Genomic DNA, 19561 nt, shown 5'->3' on the forward strand with positions numbered 1-19561 from the left:
CGGATGGCAGACGAGGATGGCAAGGTTGAGAATGTGCAGGAGCAGCCCGTACAGGAACCCCCTCCACACGGAACTGAAGGGCACGGAGGGGATTTCCCCGAGGAGGCTCAAGTTGTGAGGCGCCGGCTCCCGAGGGAGGTTCCGGGGTTTGGCGCCGATGAGGAATTCCGTCCGGACATGAGTCAGTTCGTCAACAGATCTACAACTCTTTTGGGGGGGGAACAAAATAAAACGTTAGATCAAGTGCCCCCTGATCTGGAGGACACTCCAGACACTTAACTGCCCCTTTTTTTAATAAATGTTTTTTTTGGGGAGGGTTTTTTGTGATTTTTTTGGGGGGCATTAAAACCATATATTTTACAAGTGCCCCCTATAAAAGGGGAGGGGGACACTAATAATCCGGCAATTAAAGCAAATTAAACTTTAAAACATATAAATCAACAGATCTACAACTCTTTTGGGGGGGGGGGGACAAAATAAACATTAGATCGAGTGCCCCCCGTTCTGGGGGACACTCCAGACACTTTTAACTGCCCTCTTTTTTTGTATTTTTTTGTTTTTTTGTGTGGGGTTTTTTTGTGATTTTTTTGGGGACATTAAAATCATATAATTTACAAGTGCCCCCTATAAAAGGGGAGGGGGACACCAAAGCCCAGCAATTAAAGCAAATTAAACTTTAAAACATATAAATCAACAGATCTACAACCCTGTGAGCATAGCCACAGGTGCATACATTACATCTGGTACCATTCTTGTAAATCTCTTCTGCATCCTCTCTAAGGCCTTGACATCCTTCCTAAAGTGTGGTGCCCACAATTGGACATTTCTGCTCATTTCACCAGTCAATGTCTTCCTGGAATCTGTTACTATCCTTCTCAGCATTCTTCCTGCAATAAACTAAAAGATCATATAGCTTGGCACAGTGCTTGCACTCTCACCTTTGAACCATAAGAATATGGGTTCAAGCCCCCTGCCCCTTCCCAGGACTTGAGCATATAAGCGAGGGCAATAATGAGGGAGTCCTTCATTGTCAGAGGTAGTGGCGCCTGGTTGAAATGTTATGCTGAATCCCTGTCTGTTGATTCGGGTTGGTGTTAAAGTTGCCATGGCGATATTTGAAGGGGGCGGAGGTTCTCTTGATGTCCTGGCTAACATTCAACCACCATAAAACAAATCAAATTGGACCATAGAAGTTTGCAGCACAGAAGGAGGACATTCGGCCCAGTGTGTCCTCTGGCTCTTTAATTGAGCAATCCAAAGTCAGTCACGCAATCCATGCTCTCTCCAATAGCCCTGTATCTTCCTCGGTTTCAAATATTTATCCACTTTTTCCTTAAAAGATGTAATCGGCTCTCATTCAACCACTCCCTGTACAAAGCATTCCATTCTACCACAAACCACATATAATGTTATTCCCAATCTGTCACCTCACTATCAGCATCAATTTTAAATTGAGGACCCCTCGTCACTGACTCTGCATTCAGCCTATCAAAACCCTTCATAATTAAAAAAAAATCTTTCATTAATGTTAAGTGGTCAATCATTTCATTGTTCTGTACAAAATTGCTCCTGTTGCCTCCAATAATAGTGATTCAAACTCATTATTTGTGAACTCTTTCTAAGATAGGATAAGGTGCTATATTAATGTAAATTATTTCTATTAATTTAAGGCACTGAAAGCAGCACCAGCTCTTCAACCCATCCCCTTATAAGTACAAACTGATTTCAACCTTCATGGTGTTCATTTGTAAATTAAACTTTCTCTTTATTAGAACCAAAGAAAAAGAAGGCAAGTTGTTTAAAAGATTTTATTTTCCTGACTGTTTTTATTTCCTTCGGTAATATGTATATCATTTTGTCAACAATGCTGACAACTATCTACCCTGAGAACCAGGTCTCCCATAAATGCATTCCACATTACACGATAGTTACCTTTGACCTTTAATGTGTATAACAGCTGAGCTTGTCCATATTATACACATACGTCATGATGACTGTATGTCTCTGCTTCAGTAATATCTAAATCAGATGCCGGTCCTGTTCATTTTACTGTCTGGAGAAAGCCATAAGCATCAAGCAAAGATGTGTAAATAAGCAGCCACGGTGACAACTGAAATTGTTCTTCCATAAGGTCTGAAGGCTTTGTTTCTTTGGAATAGTTTAAATTTCCTGAAGCAGGTTTTTCTGAGGCAAACAAATGTATGCCTCATAGGCTGCTACAATTAGAGGACTTGAAAGTCGAAACAGCAGCATAATGCTGTTCTACCCTCTCAACGCATAGGTCAGTGCAGTTTGTTAGCAATATGTTCTGTGTCTCCTGATTCAATACTATCTCCACTGGGTATTGACCCAGCTGAGTATGTAGCTGCTACTAGCATTGAAAGCTTGCTTTCGCAGGAAGATTTGTGGCTTATTTATGTTCTTATAACTGCGGAAAAGCTTGAAGCTCCTCAGTTCTAGTTCCTTCAGAAGACTGTACCAATACCGAACAACATCACTGTCACCTCCACTGACCTCGAACCCAGGCCAGTGTAGATGTATTGCAAAAACCAATTGTCCAATTTCTTCAACGACATTTTCCAGAATTAGGTTTTCCAGAATCTTCCACTCTGCACTCTCCATATCTGCCTTGAGAACATCAATCTAGGAAAAGAAAACAGATTTGTTGGGATATGCATTCTTAAATCACTGCTGCACAAGCAGACTGAACTGGGAATATATCAAACTAATCAGTGACCCCACACCAGACACGTGAGCACAACATCTAGCATGGTACTTCAGTGTAGTGCTGAGGGAGTGATGCACGGTCGGGGCTGTTGTCTTTCGGATGAGACATTAAACCGAGGCCCCGTCTGCCCGCTCAGGTGAATGTAAAAGATCACACGGCACTACTCGAAGAAGAACAGGGACGTTCTCCTGCTGTCCTGGCCAATATTTATCCCTCAACCAACATCACTAAAAACAGATTATCTGGTCATTATCACATTACTGATTGTGGGAACTGGCTGTGCCTAAGTTGTCTGGTGCGTTTATTACATTACAGCAATAACTACAGTTCAAAAAGTACTTTTTTGGCTGTAAAGCACTTTGGGATATCCTGAGGTTGTGAAAGATGCTATATAAATACAAGTCTTTCTTTGTGAATAACTACATTGCTCATTGTGGGACTGAGCCACACAGGCCAGGAGAGACCGGCCTCAGTCTCCAGTATATCCAGTATTAGCTGATCTCAGCTATAAAAGAGGTGGAGCGGCAGGCCCTGCAACATCGTGACCCCCTCACCTGCGAGAGAACACCTTCACAGGTCGGGCTATAAAAGAGGTGGAGCGGCAGGCCCTGCAACATCGTGACCCTCTGACCTGCGAGAAAACACCTTCACAGGTCGGGCTATAAAAGAGCTGGAGCAGCGCACCACCACACCTTCCAGCGCGAGCTGCTCCAAGTGTGCGACAGTTTTGAGGTGGGTGACCGAGTGACATCATCAGGACCCAGGTCGCCGTTTGGAGCATGGGTAGGAGTATCCGCTGGACTCAGGTACAGCAGATGAGCGGGAAGGTCGTGGCGGAGGTGCGGTGAGTGATCGAGGCAGAGGAGTGATGAGGGATTGTGGCTGAGATTTGGTGGGTGATCGTGGCGGAGGTTAGGCGAATGTTTGGTGCGGAGGTGCGGTGAGAGATCGTGGCGGAAGTGCGGCAAATGAGGGTACGTGGCCCAGAAGAGCTGAGGGCCCAGGGGCAGCACGGGCCAGCCCACACTGCGATATGTGCGCGCACTAGGTCCGTACAGCAGAGCAGGTCTCCAGTCGTCCTGGTTAACTCTTGCCACTGGATAAAAACCTAGCTCTGTCAAGCCCGTGTGGTGGCTGATGTGCAACGGTCGCCACACGTTAAAAAAATCCACGCAGAGACATCTTCCACCCCTTCAACTGGAGTTTAGGACTGGAACATCGGGTCCTTCATTGAAACATCTGTGAACTCATCCCATTTGGTGTGGAGCAAGTCATCCTCGTTCGAGGGACCGCCTATGATGACGATGATCTCAACCAGAGCAGTAGCTGGAGAGCTAGTGCCTGACCTCACTGATGCTCGGCAAGACAATATCACATCAGGCTCCTGATTGTCATCCAGCAACCCCCTGCTGGAAACAGTGTGGACATTTGGTGAGGGCAGAGCTTGCATGTGGAAAATGGACATGTGAGTGAGGTGCCTGAGAAATGCCAGCAACTGTGGGATCACAAAAGAGCATCTTAAGAGAGGAAAGAAAATGGAGATAAAAAGACTTTTTTTAACACCAAAGAGAATTTGTTTCTTTAAATGGGTACTTTAGTGTAAGAATAAGTACTATTTTTTTTCATTCACAAATTTATCTTTTTTCTTTCTGTGTCTGTTATAGTGATGGATATCAGTCCTGGTAAATAGAATACTTTTCTACTTTCAGTACCCTATATCATCAGATGCAGACTAAACAGTGTCAGCTGTGGCTCAGTGGGTGGCACTCTCACTTCTGAGTCAGAATGTTGCGGGTTCAAGTCCCAATCCAGGGACTTGAGCACAAACAATATCTAGGCTGATACTCCAGTGCAGTACTGAGAGAGCACTACACTGTCAGAGGTGCCGTCTTTAGGATGAGACATTAAACTGAGGCCTCATCTGTTCTCTCAAGTGGACATAAAAGATCCCATGACACGATTTCAAAGAAGAGCAGGGATGTTATTGCCGGTGTCCAATATTTATTCCTCAATCAACAATTAAAAAAACAGGTTATCTGGTCATCATCATATTCCTCTTTGTGGGAGCTTGTTTGTGCACAAATTGGTTGCCGCGTTTCCCACATTACAACAGTGACTACACTCCAAAAGAACTTCATTGGCTGTAAAGCACTTCTGAGATGTCCGGTGGTCATGAAAGGTGCTATATATATCCAATTATTTCTTTCTTAAACCTCCCTCTATTTTGCTGCCACAATCTGCTTTCCCCCAATTTCCCAGCAGTGTATTTCCATTCCCCACACTAGTCAACCTTCTGGTCTCTCTGAGTGACAGTACAAATTCAGCAGCAATTGGTACCAAATTCTGGGCCGTATTGTGCTGAGGAATGGCTTGAAGCTTCCCGACTCATTCCACACAGAGCACCTGCAGGTCAAACTTTCATCTCATCATCTGAACTGTCACAGTGTATAACACACCATGACTCAGTTATTCATAATTTTCTTCTTAATTCATTTGATTTATTTTAAAAAACATATCAATTAGAGGGCATCCCACATGGAGCCTCACAGTCAACCATTTCAGTACACTGGATCATGGCAACTAAGGGAAATTCTCTGGCTGTATATCAGCTCTTTGAATATTTGTGACAATGGGTTCAATCTATTTACTGACCTAATTCTGGCTGAATCCTTTTAATTTATTTTTTGGTAAAACGTGACCGGAATTAGTAGGTTTGCAGAGATTAAACTAGAAATTATGTCAAACCTATGACAGTTCCCCCCTCCCCCTTTTTTCTGACCGTATTAATTCCGCTTTTTATTCTCAGTCCTGCCTTGATCTCCCCGGTTACGTACCACCTACATACAGCCTGATGACCCGTTTCCAGGCTACTGGCAATGCCACTTTGAATCAACCACAAAAAGGTGTGAAACAGCAGGAAGGGGAGAGACATCGTCCAATTTTCCATGTCTTATGTCTGGGAGGGCGGGACCACTGGACTATATCATCATCATAGGCAGCCCCTCGAAATTGAGGAAGACTTGCTTCCACTCTAAAAATGAGTTCTCAGGTGACTGTACAGTCCAATGCGGGAATTACAGTCTCTGTCACAGGTGGGACAGACAGTCGTTGGAGGAAGGGGTGGGTGGGCACACTGGTTTGCCGCACACTCATTCCGCTGCCTGAGCTTGTTTTCTGCATTGTCTCGGCGACAATACTCGAGATGCTCAGTGTCCTCCCGCATGCTCTTCCTCCACTTTGGGCAGTCTTGGGCCAGGGATTCCCAGGTGCCGATGGAGATGTTACACTTTATCAAGGAGGCTTTGAGGGCGTCCATGAAGCATTTCCTTTGCCCATCTGGGGCTCGCTTGCCATGTAGGAGTTCCGAGTAGAGCGCATGCTTAGGGAGTCTCGTGTCAGGCATGCGGATGATGTGGCCCGCGCAATGGAACTGGTCGAGTGTGGTCTGTGCTTCGTGCTGGGGATGTTGGCCTGATCAAGAACACTGACGTTGGTGCGTCTATCCTCCCAGTGGATTTGCAGGATCTTGCAGAGGCAGTGCTGGTGGTACTTCTCCAGCGCTTTGAGATGTCTGCTGTATATAGTCCACGTCTCTGAGCCATATAGGAGGGCGGGTATCACTACTTCCCTGTAGACCATGAGGTCCTAGTCTTCAAACACTCTCTTCCTCAGGCGACCGAAGGCTGCGCTGGCACACTGGAGGCGGTGTTGGACCTCGTCATCGATATCTGCCCTTGCTGATAGTAGACTCCCGAGATATGGAAAATGGTCCACGTTGTCCAGGGCTGAGCCGTAGATTTTGATGACCGGGAGGCAGTGCTGTGTGGTGGAGGACCTTTGTCTTACGGATGTTTAACGTAAGGCCTATGCTTTCGTACGCCTCGGTGAAGGTGTTGGCGATGGCTTGGAGTTCGGCCTCTGAATGTGCGCAGACGCAGGCGTCGTCTGTGTACAGTAGTTCGATGACAGAGCAGTTCTGTCTATAGCAACTCAGTTAGGACCAGGGTCCTTGCAAAGAGATCAAACCTGCATCGCCATCCATTGATGCTGAAACACATTAGGGCTCCAGACCACCTGCAATGTATATATCCTGAATATTGCCATGGGCTAAATGCAAGGGTAGTTATTTTCTGTAAACAAAGAGTTTATATTGTCTGAAGTCTCCATGCCGCTGCTGCGCCCCCCCCCACACCACTAGCAACCTCCCAGGGCGAGAAAGCACGTCAAAACAGGAAGAGAGCAACAGTGGCCCACCCAATATCTAGCAAAGCCAACAGTCTCAGTCAAGAGACCCTCGAGTTAGACAGGATACCATTGCTAACCCCAACCCACTAGCTGAACTCTTGTAACCAAAACCAAACAAATTGCTTCAATCCTTAAAGTGCTCAACCAAATATTGTATCAAATACTCTCCCCACAGGCATCAAATATATATCTGTTTTTAGGAACAAAGGAACAGGAGTAGGCCATTCAGCCTCTCGAGCCTGTTCCACCATTTAATTAGATCATAGCTGACCTGTACCTTAACTCCATTAACCTGCCTTTATTCATATTCTTCGATTCCATTACTTATCGATCTCAGTCTTGAAAATTTCAGTTGACTCAGCATCCACAACCTTTTGGGGCAGAGAATTTCAGATTTCCACTAACCTTTGTGTGAAAAAGTGCTTCCTGATTTCACTCCTGAATGACCTAGCTTTAATTTTAAGGTTGTGCCCCCCCCCCCCTTGTTCCGGATTTCCCCACCAGAGGAAGCAGCTTGTGTTTATCTACCCTAGCTGTTCCTTTTATCACTTGCACCCCTCAGTTCAATCGCCCCTCGACCTTCCAAACTCCAGGGAATACAACTCAAAACAAATCAAAGTAAAATGAAGCTTGAAATAGCAGTACCACCTCATGTGCTATGGTTTACAATAACAACAGTTTCTGAAGCCAGGAAGTCAATCTGAAAAAGTGGTTACCATGAAAGAAAGACTCGCTCCTTTTATTCAAATGTGTACACATCTGTACAAACACCAAAGTAATAGAATAAGTCACTGGCAGTAACTAACTCTCCTAGGTACTGATCTCTATCATGCTGAATACATTTGAATAGAATACAATGATATGCAAATGAAATTTGATGTCTATTCCCCAAAGAAAAAACATTGTTTATATTCATTCCCATGTGCAAACCAAAGATATGTCTGGAAAATCCCTAAATGCAGGCGTTACAACTGAGTTTCATGAGCTATTATGGGGCCACTGAACAACACATGGCTCTCAATCACCACCTCGTACGACATCGCAGGCAGAACTGACTGGCGTGAAACATCTAAATTAAAAAAGGGCTGCAAATTTGAATAAACATGCAGGTTAAAAAGGGTAGCAAGCTGCAAATGTGATTGAATAATGTTACGCGGAATTATCACGTACTCTCATTCCCCTTGCTTTTTATTTAAGATTTTAAATCCAATTTTAAAATGGATTGAGGGAAAACGCGCATTCAATTAGGATGGTCCTGCCAGTCTCCGTTCTCCCCGAGGGTTGGTTACAGTAACAAGCAATGATAAGTCCATTGCATTTGCGTCTGCAGTGTGTTGTCATGGAAACAGGGACATTGGCATCTCCCAGAACAGAGTTAGCAAAATGATGAGCTGGGCCACGCTCCAACAGTGGATCAGTCTTACCCTAAAGGAAATCACAAACAGCATTATTTTATTTTAGCTGTCAGTTTGCCTCAGTGCTATATACTTACCTCAGAAGGTCATGGGTTCAAGCTTTACTCTAGGACCTGGGCATGTAATCCAGGATGACACTTCAGCGTAGTACTGAGGGAGTGCCGTCCTGCCTGAGGACTTCTTCAGGCGAATTTTAAAGATCCCACAGCACAATTTGGCTAAAAAATAGACTTACTGCTCAGTTACATTTTTACTAGCTGTAATAATGACTGCATTTCAAATGTAACAAAGCATGGGATGTTTCAAAGGGACATAATAAAATGAGCAGTTTAGAAAGTGAGATATTTAACAATACGTCATCCAGAAATATACGTTCGGTGTTAAAAAGTGTTTGATGTTTTGATATTTCAGATCCTAAAGTCTCAACAATCTGCAGACTGCAATCCCAGAAGCTCTGCTGGAATAGTGCCCATTGGTGCCTTCTGGCACTGACCCTGCCGGAGTTTGTGAGTTCAACGGAACGGCACATCATTTACACGATACTCACGGGTGCTCCGCGAAGCGGAAAAATCTAGCACCTGCCCGCTATTGGTGGGGGTACCTGGGCCCACTCCCCGAGACCCGGTTGTACATCTCCCACCCAGACCCACACCCTCAGCCTTTTGTGCAAGGAGGCCAATCCTTTTATTACTTTTTATTTAGGGGGTCCAGACCATTTACTTGCACTGGGTCCAAACCCCTGGGAGGGCCCACTTGCATCCATCTAAAGGCTGGTACACCTCGTCGCGCTCTCTCGCTCGAAACAGTGGTCTCTGGTAATGTGCTGGATCCCTATCACCCAGTGAAGTGCGAACTCCCAGTCTCAGAGTCATTGCCCCTTTAGTGTCACAGGCAGACATTCTGCCCCTGTCAGGCCGAGCAGGAAATCATGGGATCGGTGGGGACCTAGCCTACGCTGGTCCCTGGCTTTTCTGGTGGGTGCCACCAGACTTTTTCTGAATCCAGTGGAACCCACAAGTAAACTCAGGGCTGTAAATTGCTTTTTTCTCCAAAAATGAACATTTATTGGCTTATTAAGTACAGCACGTTGCACATCGGGCCCAGACGTGACTATCCTTCCTCTCCAACACAGCAGGCCAGCTATACATTTTAAAACAAAATTACATCTGCAGATGGGGATTACTATTAACTTTATTTCCCTTGCAGCTAGTGGAATGGTAAAACTTGGCTTCATACGCCCAGCATCTGAGTGTCATTATATGTGTGTGTGTGGGTGTGTTTAATGAGCACTGGCTCACTCGGAGAAGGCGGGGAGGAGCTGGAGGAATAATTTACATGCGTAAAAGAGTGGGCCTTAGGGGAATGGTTAGATTGGCACAAACCATTCTTAAATATTATAGGAAAGGGAGTGGGGGTAAGTGATGATGTCTGAGGCAAGAAGAGGGTGAGTAATGTCAGAGGCAGGAAGGGGGTAAGTGATGATGTCAGAGGCAGGAAGGGGGTCAGTGATGATGTCAGACAGGAATGGGGATGAGCGATGTCAGAGACAGGAATGGGGGTCAGTGATGATGTCAGAGACAGGAATGGGGGTCAGTGATGATGTCAGAGGCAGGAATGGGGGTCAGTGATGATGTCAGAGACAAGAATGGGGGTGAGCGATGTCAGAGACAGGAATGGGAGTCAGTGATGATGTCACAGGCACGAATGGGGGTCAGTGATGATGTCAGAGACAGGAATGGGGGTCAGTGATGATGTCAGAGGCAGGAATGGGGGTCAGTGATGTCAGAGACAGGAATGGGGGTCAGTGATGATGTCAGAGACAGGAATGGGGGTCAGTGATGATGTCAGAGGCAGGAATGGGGGTCAGACATGATGTCAGAGGCAGGAATGGGGTGAGTGATGTCAGAGACAGGAATGGGGGTCAGTGATGATGTCAGAGACAGGAATGGGGGTCAGTCATGATGTCAGAGGCAGGAATGGGGGTCAGTCATGATGTCAGAGGCAGGAATGGGGTGAGTGATGTCAGAGACAGGAATGGGGGTCAGTGATGATGTCAGAGACAGGAATGGGGTCAATGATGATGTCAGAGACAGGAATGGGGGTCAGTGATGATGTCAGAGGCAGGAATGGGGGTCAGTCATGATGTCAGAGGCAGGAATGGGGTGAGTGATGTCAGAGACAGGAATGGGGGTCAGTGATGATGTCAGAGGCAAGAATGGGGGTCAGTGATGATGTCAGAGGCAGGAATGGGGGTCAGTGATGATGTCAGAGACAGGAATGGGGTCAGTGATGATGTCAGAGACAGGAATGGGGGTCAGTGATGATGTCAGAGGCAGGAATGGGGTGAGCGATGTCAGAGGCAGGAATGTGCAGCTCTGCGCTGAACAACTCTGAACGTGTCGGGTGAGGGAGGAAAAAGAGAAACCAAATGTTAAAAAGTGGAAAGTTGAAAGAGTCCACTGGCGCGGAGGAATAACATGCCACTAGAAAGAGTTCCTCATGTTTTTCAACCACGCGTGCTGCTTTGTCGCGGGGGATAGGCATGAAAACAATGTGGAGAATCACAGCAGTAGAACTGTTGATGACAAAGTTACTCCATGGCATTCTGTTACACATATACCTCGAACAAAATGTATGCTGCTGTTGTTTCTAATGGGGAAAACCTTAGTACTGGACACAGTCCAGGTTAAAGTATAGAAGTAAAGTGAGAATTTCATGATTTCAATGGAACAAATATCGGGCTGGTTCTACATTGGGCGGGTGATCTGCTCCACCAGATTATGACCCACATGGTGAAGATGAACAAATATCCCAAATAGTTACGGTGGATAACACCCACGGATGATAAGAAAAGGGGAAAAAATTCATTACATAGGAAGATTGATTACAATTAGTTTAGCACAGTGTTGCGAACTCTTAATTATTGTCTAGTGCATCAGGAATTGGCTCTAATAATGTTAAATTTCTGCTATTTATTCATTTCCTGTTCAATAAATTCATTTCACAACTAAAGCCTGAAAGAAAATCTAATGGGGAAAAATGGGGGAGCACCCCGTTTGGGGCGCTAACTATTAAAAGTTTGAAAAATTAGCGCCAGGCAATAATGTTTTCAAACTTTAAAAAAATTCGGCATTTGCGTTCCAGGAAGAAAATGGAGCGCTTTTTTGCATAAGGCCCATGCTTTTGTACGCCTCAGTGAAGGTGTTGACGATGGCTTGGAGTTCAGCCTCTGAGTGTGCGCAGACACAAGCGTTGACCGCTTACTGTAGTTCGTTGACAGAGGATGGAAGGACCTTGGATCTAGCTTGGAGGCGACGTGGGTTGAACAGGTTCCCATTGGTTCTATAGTTTAGTTCAACTCCAGCTTGTTGATAGTGAGATGGAGCATTGCAGCAAGGAAGATTGAGAAGAGCGTTGGTGCGATGATGCAGCCCTGCTTGACCCCGGTGCGGATGTGGATTGGGTCTGTGGTGCATCTGTTGGTCAGGATCAAGGCTTGCATCCACTGGCAGGATAGACACACCAACGTCAGTGTTCTCGCTCAGACCAACATCCCTAGCATCAAAGCACTGACCACACTCATCATCATCCGCATGCCCGACACGAGACTCCCTAAGCAAGTGCTCTACTCGGAACTCCTACACATCAAGCGAACCCCAGGTGGGCAGAGGAAACTATTCAACGACACCCTCAAAGCCTCCTTGATAAAGTGTAACGTCCCCATCAGCATCTGGGAATCCCTGGCTCAAGACTGCCCAAAGTGGAGGAAAAACATCCCAGAGGGCGCTGAGCACCTTGAGTCTCGTTACCGAGAGCATGCAGAAAACAAGCCCAGACAGTGGAAGGAGCGTGCGGCAAACCAGACTCCCCACCCACTCTTTCCTTCAACCTCTGTCTGCCCCACCGGTTACAGAGACTGTAATTCCCACATTGGACTGTACAGCCACCTGAGAACTCACTTTTAGAGTGGAAGCAAGTCTTCCTCGATTTCGAAGGACTGCCTATGGTGATGTTTCATAGGAGCGCAGTCGGCAGCAGGCGGGGCAGTGCTGCACAATGGGCCGTGCAGCGCTGTCACGTTGGAAGGCTCCTTCCCTCCCTTAAAGAGAAGGCCCATCGCTGCAGGCTCAGCTAAAGAAGACTTACCTTCTGCTCGATGGCAGCTGCGATCCGGCCCGATCAGCCTGATGCACTGCAGCAAAGTGCCGGGCTGATCGATCGCGGGCAACTAATGGGAAAAAAAATCAAACAGATTTGTCGGAGGTGAGGGTGGAGACTGGCGAGAGGGGTTTAAGAAGACGGTTAGCAGTAGAGAATAGAAGCTGGGGTTTATCTTTGCATTCCAGAATGATTAATAAACTTCCAAATTTGGCAGACGAGAGCAGGACCCGATAATGTTTATGTGGCCAGATGTGGCAGTGAATGGCTAAACCAGATGTCGGCCACATCCGTTCAAGTCTGCGTCCCTTGGACTTAAGGGAGTGAATAGGAGAGCCATACCAGGGTAAACGGTCAGGGTGAGAGATTGTTTTAACAGGGACTAGGGCATCAAAAGTGGTGGTGAGGGTGTGGTTGAGCAGATTGGTAGTTGAAGAAATGTCATGATGAAAGGAGGACCAAAGGCTGGACAGTTGAAGAAGTAACAGAAAGAGTAGACAATGATAAACAATAATAATGCAATAGATGTAAGATATTTGGATTTGATAAGTTCATGAAAACATAGAATCATAGCATAGCACTGCACAGAGGAAAGACCTTCGGCCCACCTGCTGCATAGTGGACTCAGGATTAAGCACAGAGCACGTGGAGTCGGGGGACAAGAAGCAGAATGGATAGCAAGCTGACTACAAAACAGATGTGGGTTAAGGGTAGCTACTTAGACTGGCAAAAGCTGGGAAGTGGTGTTCCACAGGTACTGGACCACTATTGTTCACCATTTACATTAACGATTTGGACTCGGGAATTGGAAGTACAATTCCAAAACTTGTAGACAACACCAAATTGGTGGGTACAGTTAATACTGAGGAAGAATGCAACAAAATACAAGACATTAATAAACTTGCAAAATGGGCTTGCAATTGGCAAATTAATGTCAATATAGACAAGTGTGAGGTGGTGCACTTGTTAGGAAGAATAAGGAGGCCACACACTGCTTGGATAATAAATCTGGTAGAAGAACAAAGGGGTCTAGGGGTACAGATAGACACATCACTAAAAGTAGCGACATAGGTTAATAAGGCCATAAAGAAGCAAACCAAGTACTGGGGTTCATTTGTAGAGGGATAGAATTGAATTGAATAGAATTGATCTTTCTGCGGCATTGCGTCTGTTGCCGCCATCGCTTTGGGGCTACATTATTGTTGATGACAGAACGGATTAGTCAGTGGTCCATCCAGCAGTCATCGGCTCCTGTCATGGTGCGGGTGATTCACACGTCCTTGCGATCCCTGGCTCGAACGGTGATGTAGTCGAACAGGTGCTAGTGCTTTGAGCGAGGGTGTTGCCACGATGCTTTGTACTTGTCCCTCTGGTGGTGATGACAAGGTTGTGTTCTAGGCATTTTGTCAGGAGTAGGGTACCGCTGGAGCTGGTTTTCCCTACCCCCTTTCTGCCGACCACGCCTCCTCAGAGGTCTGTGTCCTTACCGACTCTGGCATTGAAGTCGCCAAGGAGGATCAGTTTGTTGTCCGTAGGGACACGGGACAGGGATTTTGAGAGGCTGGAGTAGAATTCCTCTTTGATCTCATCTGTTGCATCGAGTGTCGGGGCGTACGCACTGATAACTGTGGTGCACTGGTTCCGGGCTAGAGTGAGCCGGAGAGTCATGAGACATTTGCTAATCCCGCAGGGGGAGTCTCTGAGGCGGTCGACCAACTTGTTCTTGATGGCGAAACCAACTCCGTGGAGGCGACATTCCTCCGCTGGTTTGCCTTTCCAGAAGAAGGTGTAACCTCCACCTTGTTCTTTGAGCTGGCCTTCCCCTGCCTGCTGGGTCTTGCTTAGGGCAGCGACGTCGACATCAAAGCATCTAGGTTCCTGGGCAATGATGGCGGTTCGGCGTTCCGGTCTGTCGCTGTTGGGAGTTGTCCATGAGGGTCCTGACGTTCTAGTTCCTGAATTTCGTTTGAAAGGTGGAAGATGCCTGTGCATGAGTTCTTTTAATGTGGGGTGGCCATTGCACACCGGCTACCACTCGGGCGTAGTAGAGCAAGGTGTTGGTCCAGTGGCAAGGGGGTCCAAGACGACTGAAGACCAGGCACTGCCGTGTGAGCCTAGTCTCGTCGCCGAGAGCATGCAGAAAACAAGCGTAGGCAGAGGAAGGAGCGTGCGGCAAACCAGACTCCCCACCCACCCTTTCCTTCAATGGCTGTCTGTCCCACCTGTTACAGAGACTGTAATTCCCACACTGGACTGTACAGCCACCCGAGAGCTCACTTTTAGAGTGGAAGCAAGTCTTCCTCGATTCCGAGGGACTTCCTATGATGATGAGAATTGAAAAGCAGAAATGTTCTGTTAAACTTGTATCGAACCTTGGTTAGAACACACTCGGAGTTCTGTGAACAGTTCTGATCTCCATATTATAAAAAGGAAATAGAGGCACTGGAAAAGGCACAATAAAGATTCACAAGGATGATACCAGAACAGATTGGATATACTTATTAGGAAAGGCTGAACATGCTGGGGCTCATTTTCTAGAAAAGAGAACGCTGAGGGGTGACCTGCTAGATTATGAAAGGGTTTGATAGGGTAGACATAAGAACATAAGAAATAGGAACAGGAGTAGGCCATACGGCGCCCCAAGCCTGCTCCACCATTCAATAAGATCATGGCTGATCTGATCATGGACTCAGCTCCACTTCCCTGCCCGCTTCCCATAACCCCTTATCCCCTTATCGTTTAAGAAACTGTCTATTTCTGTCTTAAATTTATTCAATGTCTCAGCTTCCACAGCTCTCTGAGGCAGCGAATTCCACAGATTTACAACCACCTGAGAGAATAAATTTCTCCTCATCTCTATTTTAAATGGGCAGCCCCTTATTCTAAGATACCCTCTAGTTCTAGTCTCCCCCATCAGTGTAAACATCCTCTCTGCATCCACCTTGTCAAGCCCCTCATAATCTTATACGTTTCGGTAAGATATTCTCTCATTCTTCTGAATTCCAATGAATAGAGGCCCAACCTACTCAACCTTTCCTCATAAGTCAACCCCCTCATCCCCGGAATCAACCTAGTGAACCTTCTCTGAGCCACCTCCAAAGCAAGTATATCCTTTCGTATATTTGGAAACCAAAACTGCACGCAGTATTCCAGGTGTGGCCTCACCAATACCCTGTATAGCTATAGCAAGACTTCCCTGCTTTTAGATTCCATCCCTTCCTGATCACTTGCTGTACCTACATACTATCCTTTTGTGTTTCATGCATAAGTACCCCCAGGTCCCGCTGTACTGCAGCACTTTGCCATTTAAATAATAACTTGCTCTTTGATTATTTTCTGCCAAAGCGCATGACCTCACACCTTCCAACATTATACTCCATCTGCCAAATTTTTGCCCACTCACTTAGCCTGTATATGTCCTTTTGCAGATTTTTTGTGTCCTCCTCACACTTTGCTTTTCCTCCCATCTTTGTATCATCAGCAAACTTGGCTACGTTACACTCAGTCCCTTCTTCCAAGTCGTTAATATAGATTGTAAATAGTTGGGGTTCCAGTACTGATCCCTGCAGGACCCCACTAGTTACTGGTTGCCAACCAGAGAATGAACCATTTATCCCGACTCCCTGTTCTGTTAGTTAGCCAATCCTCCATCCATGCTAATATATTACCCCCAACCCCGTGAACTTTTATCTTCTGCAGTAACTTTTTATGTGGCACCTTATCAAATGCCTTCTGGAAGTTGAAATACACCACATCCACTGGTTCCCCTTTATCCACCCTGTTCGTTACATCCTCAAAGAATTCCAGCAAATTTGTCAAACATGACTTCCCCTTCATAAATCCATGCTGACTCTGCCTGACCGAATTTTGATTTTCCAAATGTCCTGCTATTGCTTCTTTAATAATGGACTCCAACATTTTCCCAACCACAGATGTTAGGCTAACTGGTCTATAGTTTCCTGCTTTTTGTCTGCCTCCTTTTTTAAATAGGGGCTTCACATTTGCAGTTTTCCAATTTGCTGGGACCTCCCCAGAATCCAGGGAATGTTGGTAAATTACAACCAATGCATCCACAATCCCTGCCGCTACTTCTCCTAAGACCCTAGGATGCAAGCCATCAGGTCCAGGGAATTTTACTGCCTTTAGTCCCATTATCTTACTGAGTACCACATCCTTAGTGATTGTGATTGTGTTAAGTTCCTCCCGACCCTATAGCCCCTTGACTATGCACTGTTGGAATATTGTTAGTGTCCTCTAGCGTAAAGATTGATACAAAGTATTTGTTCAGAGTTTCTGCCATCTCCATGTTCCCCATCACTAATTCCCCGGTCTCATCCTCTAAGGGACCAACATTTACTTTAGCCACATAGAGAAGATGTTTCCACTTGTGGGGGGAGTCCAGAGCTAGAGGTTATAAATATTAATTGGTCACTAAAAATCCAATGGGGAATTCAAGAGAAACTTCTTTATTCAGAGGGTGGTTAGAATATGGAATTCGCTATCATAAGGAGTAGTTGAGGCAAACAACATAGATGCATTTAAGAAGAAGCTAGATAAGCACTTGAGGTTGAAAGGAATAGAAGCATATGCTAATAGAGTTAGATGAGGAGGGATGGAGGGAGCATAAAGGTCGGCATAGACCAGTTGGTTAGAATGGCCTGTTTCTGTGCTGTAGACTCGATGTAAATCTATGTAAATATATCCCGCCAGAATTGACAGCCCTAGTTTATATGCAAAGTCCTGAGTGTAATCTCAATAAACATGGCACTGAGCTTTCAATTGAATGAAACATCCTTGTGCTCCAGTTAACAAATAATGTGGAGAATCCCTTTTGTTATTAAATTCTTCCCCCAAACAATTGCTGCTTATGAAAATATAAAACTAATTTATTTTTTTCTCCCGGGAAATTGTCAAACCAGACTGGTTGCTCTTATTCGCGATACTAGTCATATAATAACCAGCATTCCAAGCAGGCAATCAGAGCCACAGTGCCTCAAACAGCAGAGGGAAATAAAGCTGCTGATTTATAATTAATGTTCCTGCGGGAGAGCCAACTGACAGTAGGAAGTGATGCCAACCATACTCGGAAAGACATGAAAGGGCAGCATTCGATAATGCTGCAAGAAATAATGGAATTCTGATTCTGGAAAACTACAAGCATTACTTAAAAAGCTTACAGCAGTGGTACATATTCGTGTTAATGTTGACAGAATACGAAAAAGACCAGAAAGTGGCATTTACTGAGAAATCAAGGTGACATTCAGTACTGGACAATCCAGATGCCTGAACAAATGATCATTAAAACCTAGAGAACGTCTCTTTAATTACTGGCAAAATCCAATTTGGACGTAGTCCCTTTACAGTACAATCTTGATATACTGAAATCTTTTATTTCCCAAGTGCTTTCAGTCAGCTTTGGTAGGTGAAAAGCCTGTACACTAAATAGATTAAACAGTTAAGTAGAACAATTTAAGCACCATGATTTTTGAAATGCTTCGAAATGATATGAAGTATCGCATAGTAAACGTCCTGGAGGTTTTGTAATTTGTGCTCTCGGATCTTGCAGGATGTTTTTGTGACAGTCCATATATACCTTGCATTCAGAGGTAGCACCTGTGCCAAAATTATAAACAAGCACTTACTGAAGAGTTTTCATAACAGGCATCTGATGAGGTACAGTGCCGGTCTGGAACCACACAAAAAGCCCTTGGGCTGGTTTTTCTGTGCAGTTACGTTGGGTTCCCCAACATAACTAGCGGGTGCAGGAAGAAAATCAGACAGGGAGCAATTATCCTGGCTCCTTCCCACGGGGCACCACTTCCGTGATTTCCTGCCAGAAGTGAGGTCGGCACACGTTGGCCCAGAAATTGCTGGAGTGGGACATCTTGCATCGAGCGCAGTGAATTTAATTTTTTCCCTCACTCTTCAGCTCGTATTATTTTTATGCCACAAATTTCTGGAAATGCGAAATGACAACGGCGTGGTGAGGTCAACTGGGCATCTGGGACCTTCTGAAAGTCGGGCCCAATGGTCCAACTCCCTAACCAATGAAATTTAAGGATAGCGAAAGAAACAGAGTGAACGACAGAGAAGGAAATAAGGTGAATTAAAGTCAAATTAGATACAGAGAGGGAAAGAAAGATTAAGAGAGGAAGAAAAAAGAGACAGAAAGGAAAAAGAAAAAAAAATTGATTTAATTTTAAAAAACCTCTAGGAACAATTTACTACCTGCAGGATTGAGACCTCACCATTTACAGTAGGCATGGCCAATTGGATACTTTTTAAATACAAAATTAACTTATTTTTGTTCTTCTGCCAGGGTTGCCTATACTGTACACTAGCCACCCTCCTATATGACTCAGAGATGTGGACTGTATACAGTAGACACCTCAAAGTGTTGGAGAAGTACCACCAGCGCTGACTCTGCAAGATCCTGCAAATCCACTGGGAGGATAGACGCACCAACGTCAGTGTTCTCGCTCAGGCCAAAATCCCCAACATCGAAGCACTGACCACACTCGACCAGCTCCGTTGGGCGGGCCACATCATCCGCATGCCCGACACGAGACTCCCTAAGCAAGCGCTCTACTCGGAACTCTTACATGGCAAGCGAGCCCCAAGTGGGCAGAGGGAATGTTTCAAGGACATCCTCAAAACCTCCTTGATAAATTGCAACATCTCCACTGGCACCTGGGAATCCCTGGCCCAAGACCACCCAAAGTGAAGGAAGAGCATCCGGGAGAGCGTTGAGCCCTTCGAGTCTTGTTGTCAAGGGTATGCAGAAATCAAGCGCAGGCAGCAGAAGGAGCGTGCGGCAAACCAGGCTCCCCACCCACCCTTTCCTTTCACCACTGTCTGCCCCACCTGTTACAGAGACTGTAATTTCCGTATTGGACTGTACAGTCACCTGAGAACTCACTTTTAGAGTGGAAGCAAGTCTTCCTCGATTTTGAGAGACTGCCTATGATTTGATTTGACACTTTACTGGAGCAGGCAATGTCGTCATCTTTTCTCC

At 45.6% G+C, this 19561-nt stretch overlaps 1 protein-coding gene across 3 annotated transcripts in view; it reads right to left on the reverse strand.

Annotated features, from left to right (window-relative positions):
• Nucleotides 1-1794: 1794 nt before the first annotated feature.
• Nucleotides 1795-19561, reverse strand: part of mettl24 (methyltransferase like 24) — an 80861-nt gene continuing 63094 nt past the window's right edge. For all 3 annotated transcript variants that reach the window (XM_070884551.1, XM_070884550.1, XM_070884552.1), the window contains exon 3: nucleotides 1795-2643. In XM_070884551.1, the coding sequence (XP_070740652.1) occupies nucleotides 2329-2643 (315 nt within the window). In that variant the 3' untranslated portion in view covers nucleotides 1795-2328. The remainder of the gene's footprint in view (nucleotides 2644-19561) is intronic.

This window comes from Pristiophorus japonicus, chromosome 7 (genome assembly GCF_044704955.1).
Source record: "Pristiophorus japonicus isolate sPriJap1 chromosome 7, sPriJap1.hap1, whole genome shotgun sequence".
Classification (NCBI taxonomy): domain Eukaryota; kingdom Metazoa; phylum Chordata; class Chondrichthyes; family Pristiophoridae; genus Pristiophorus; species Pristiophorus japonicus.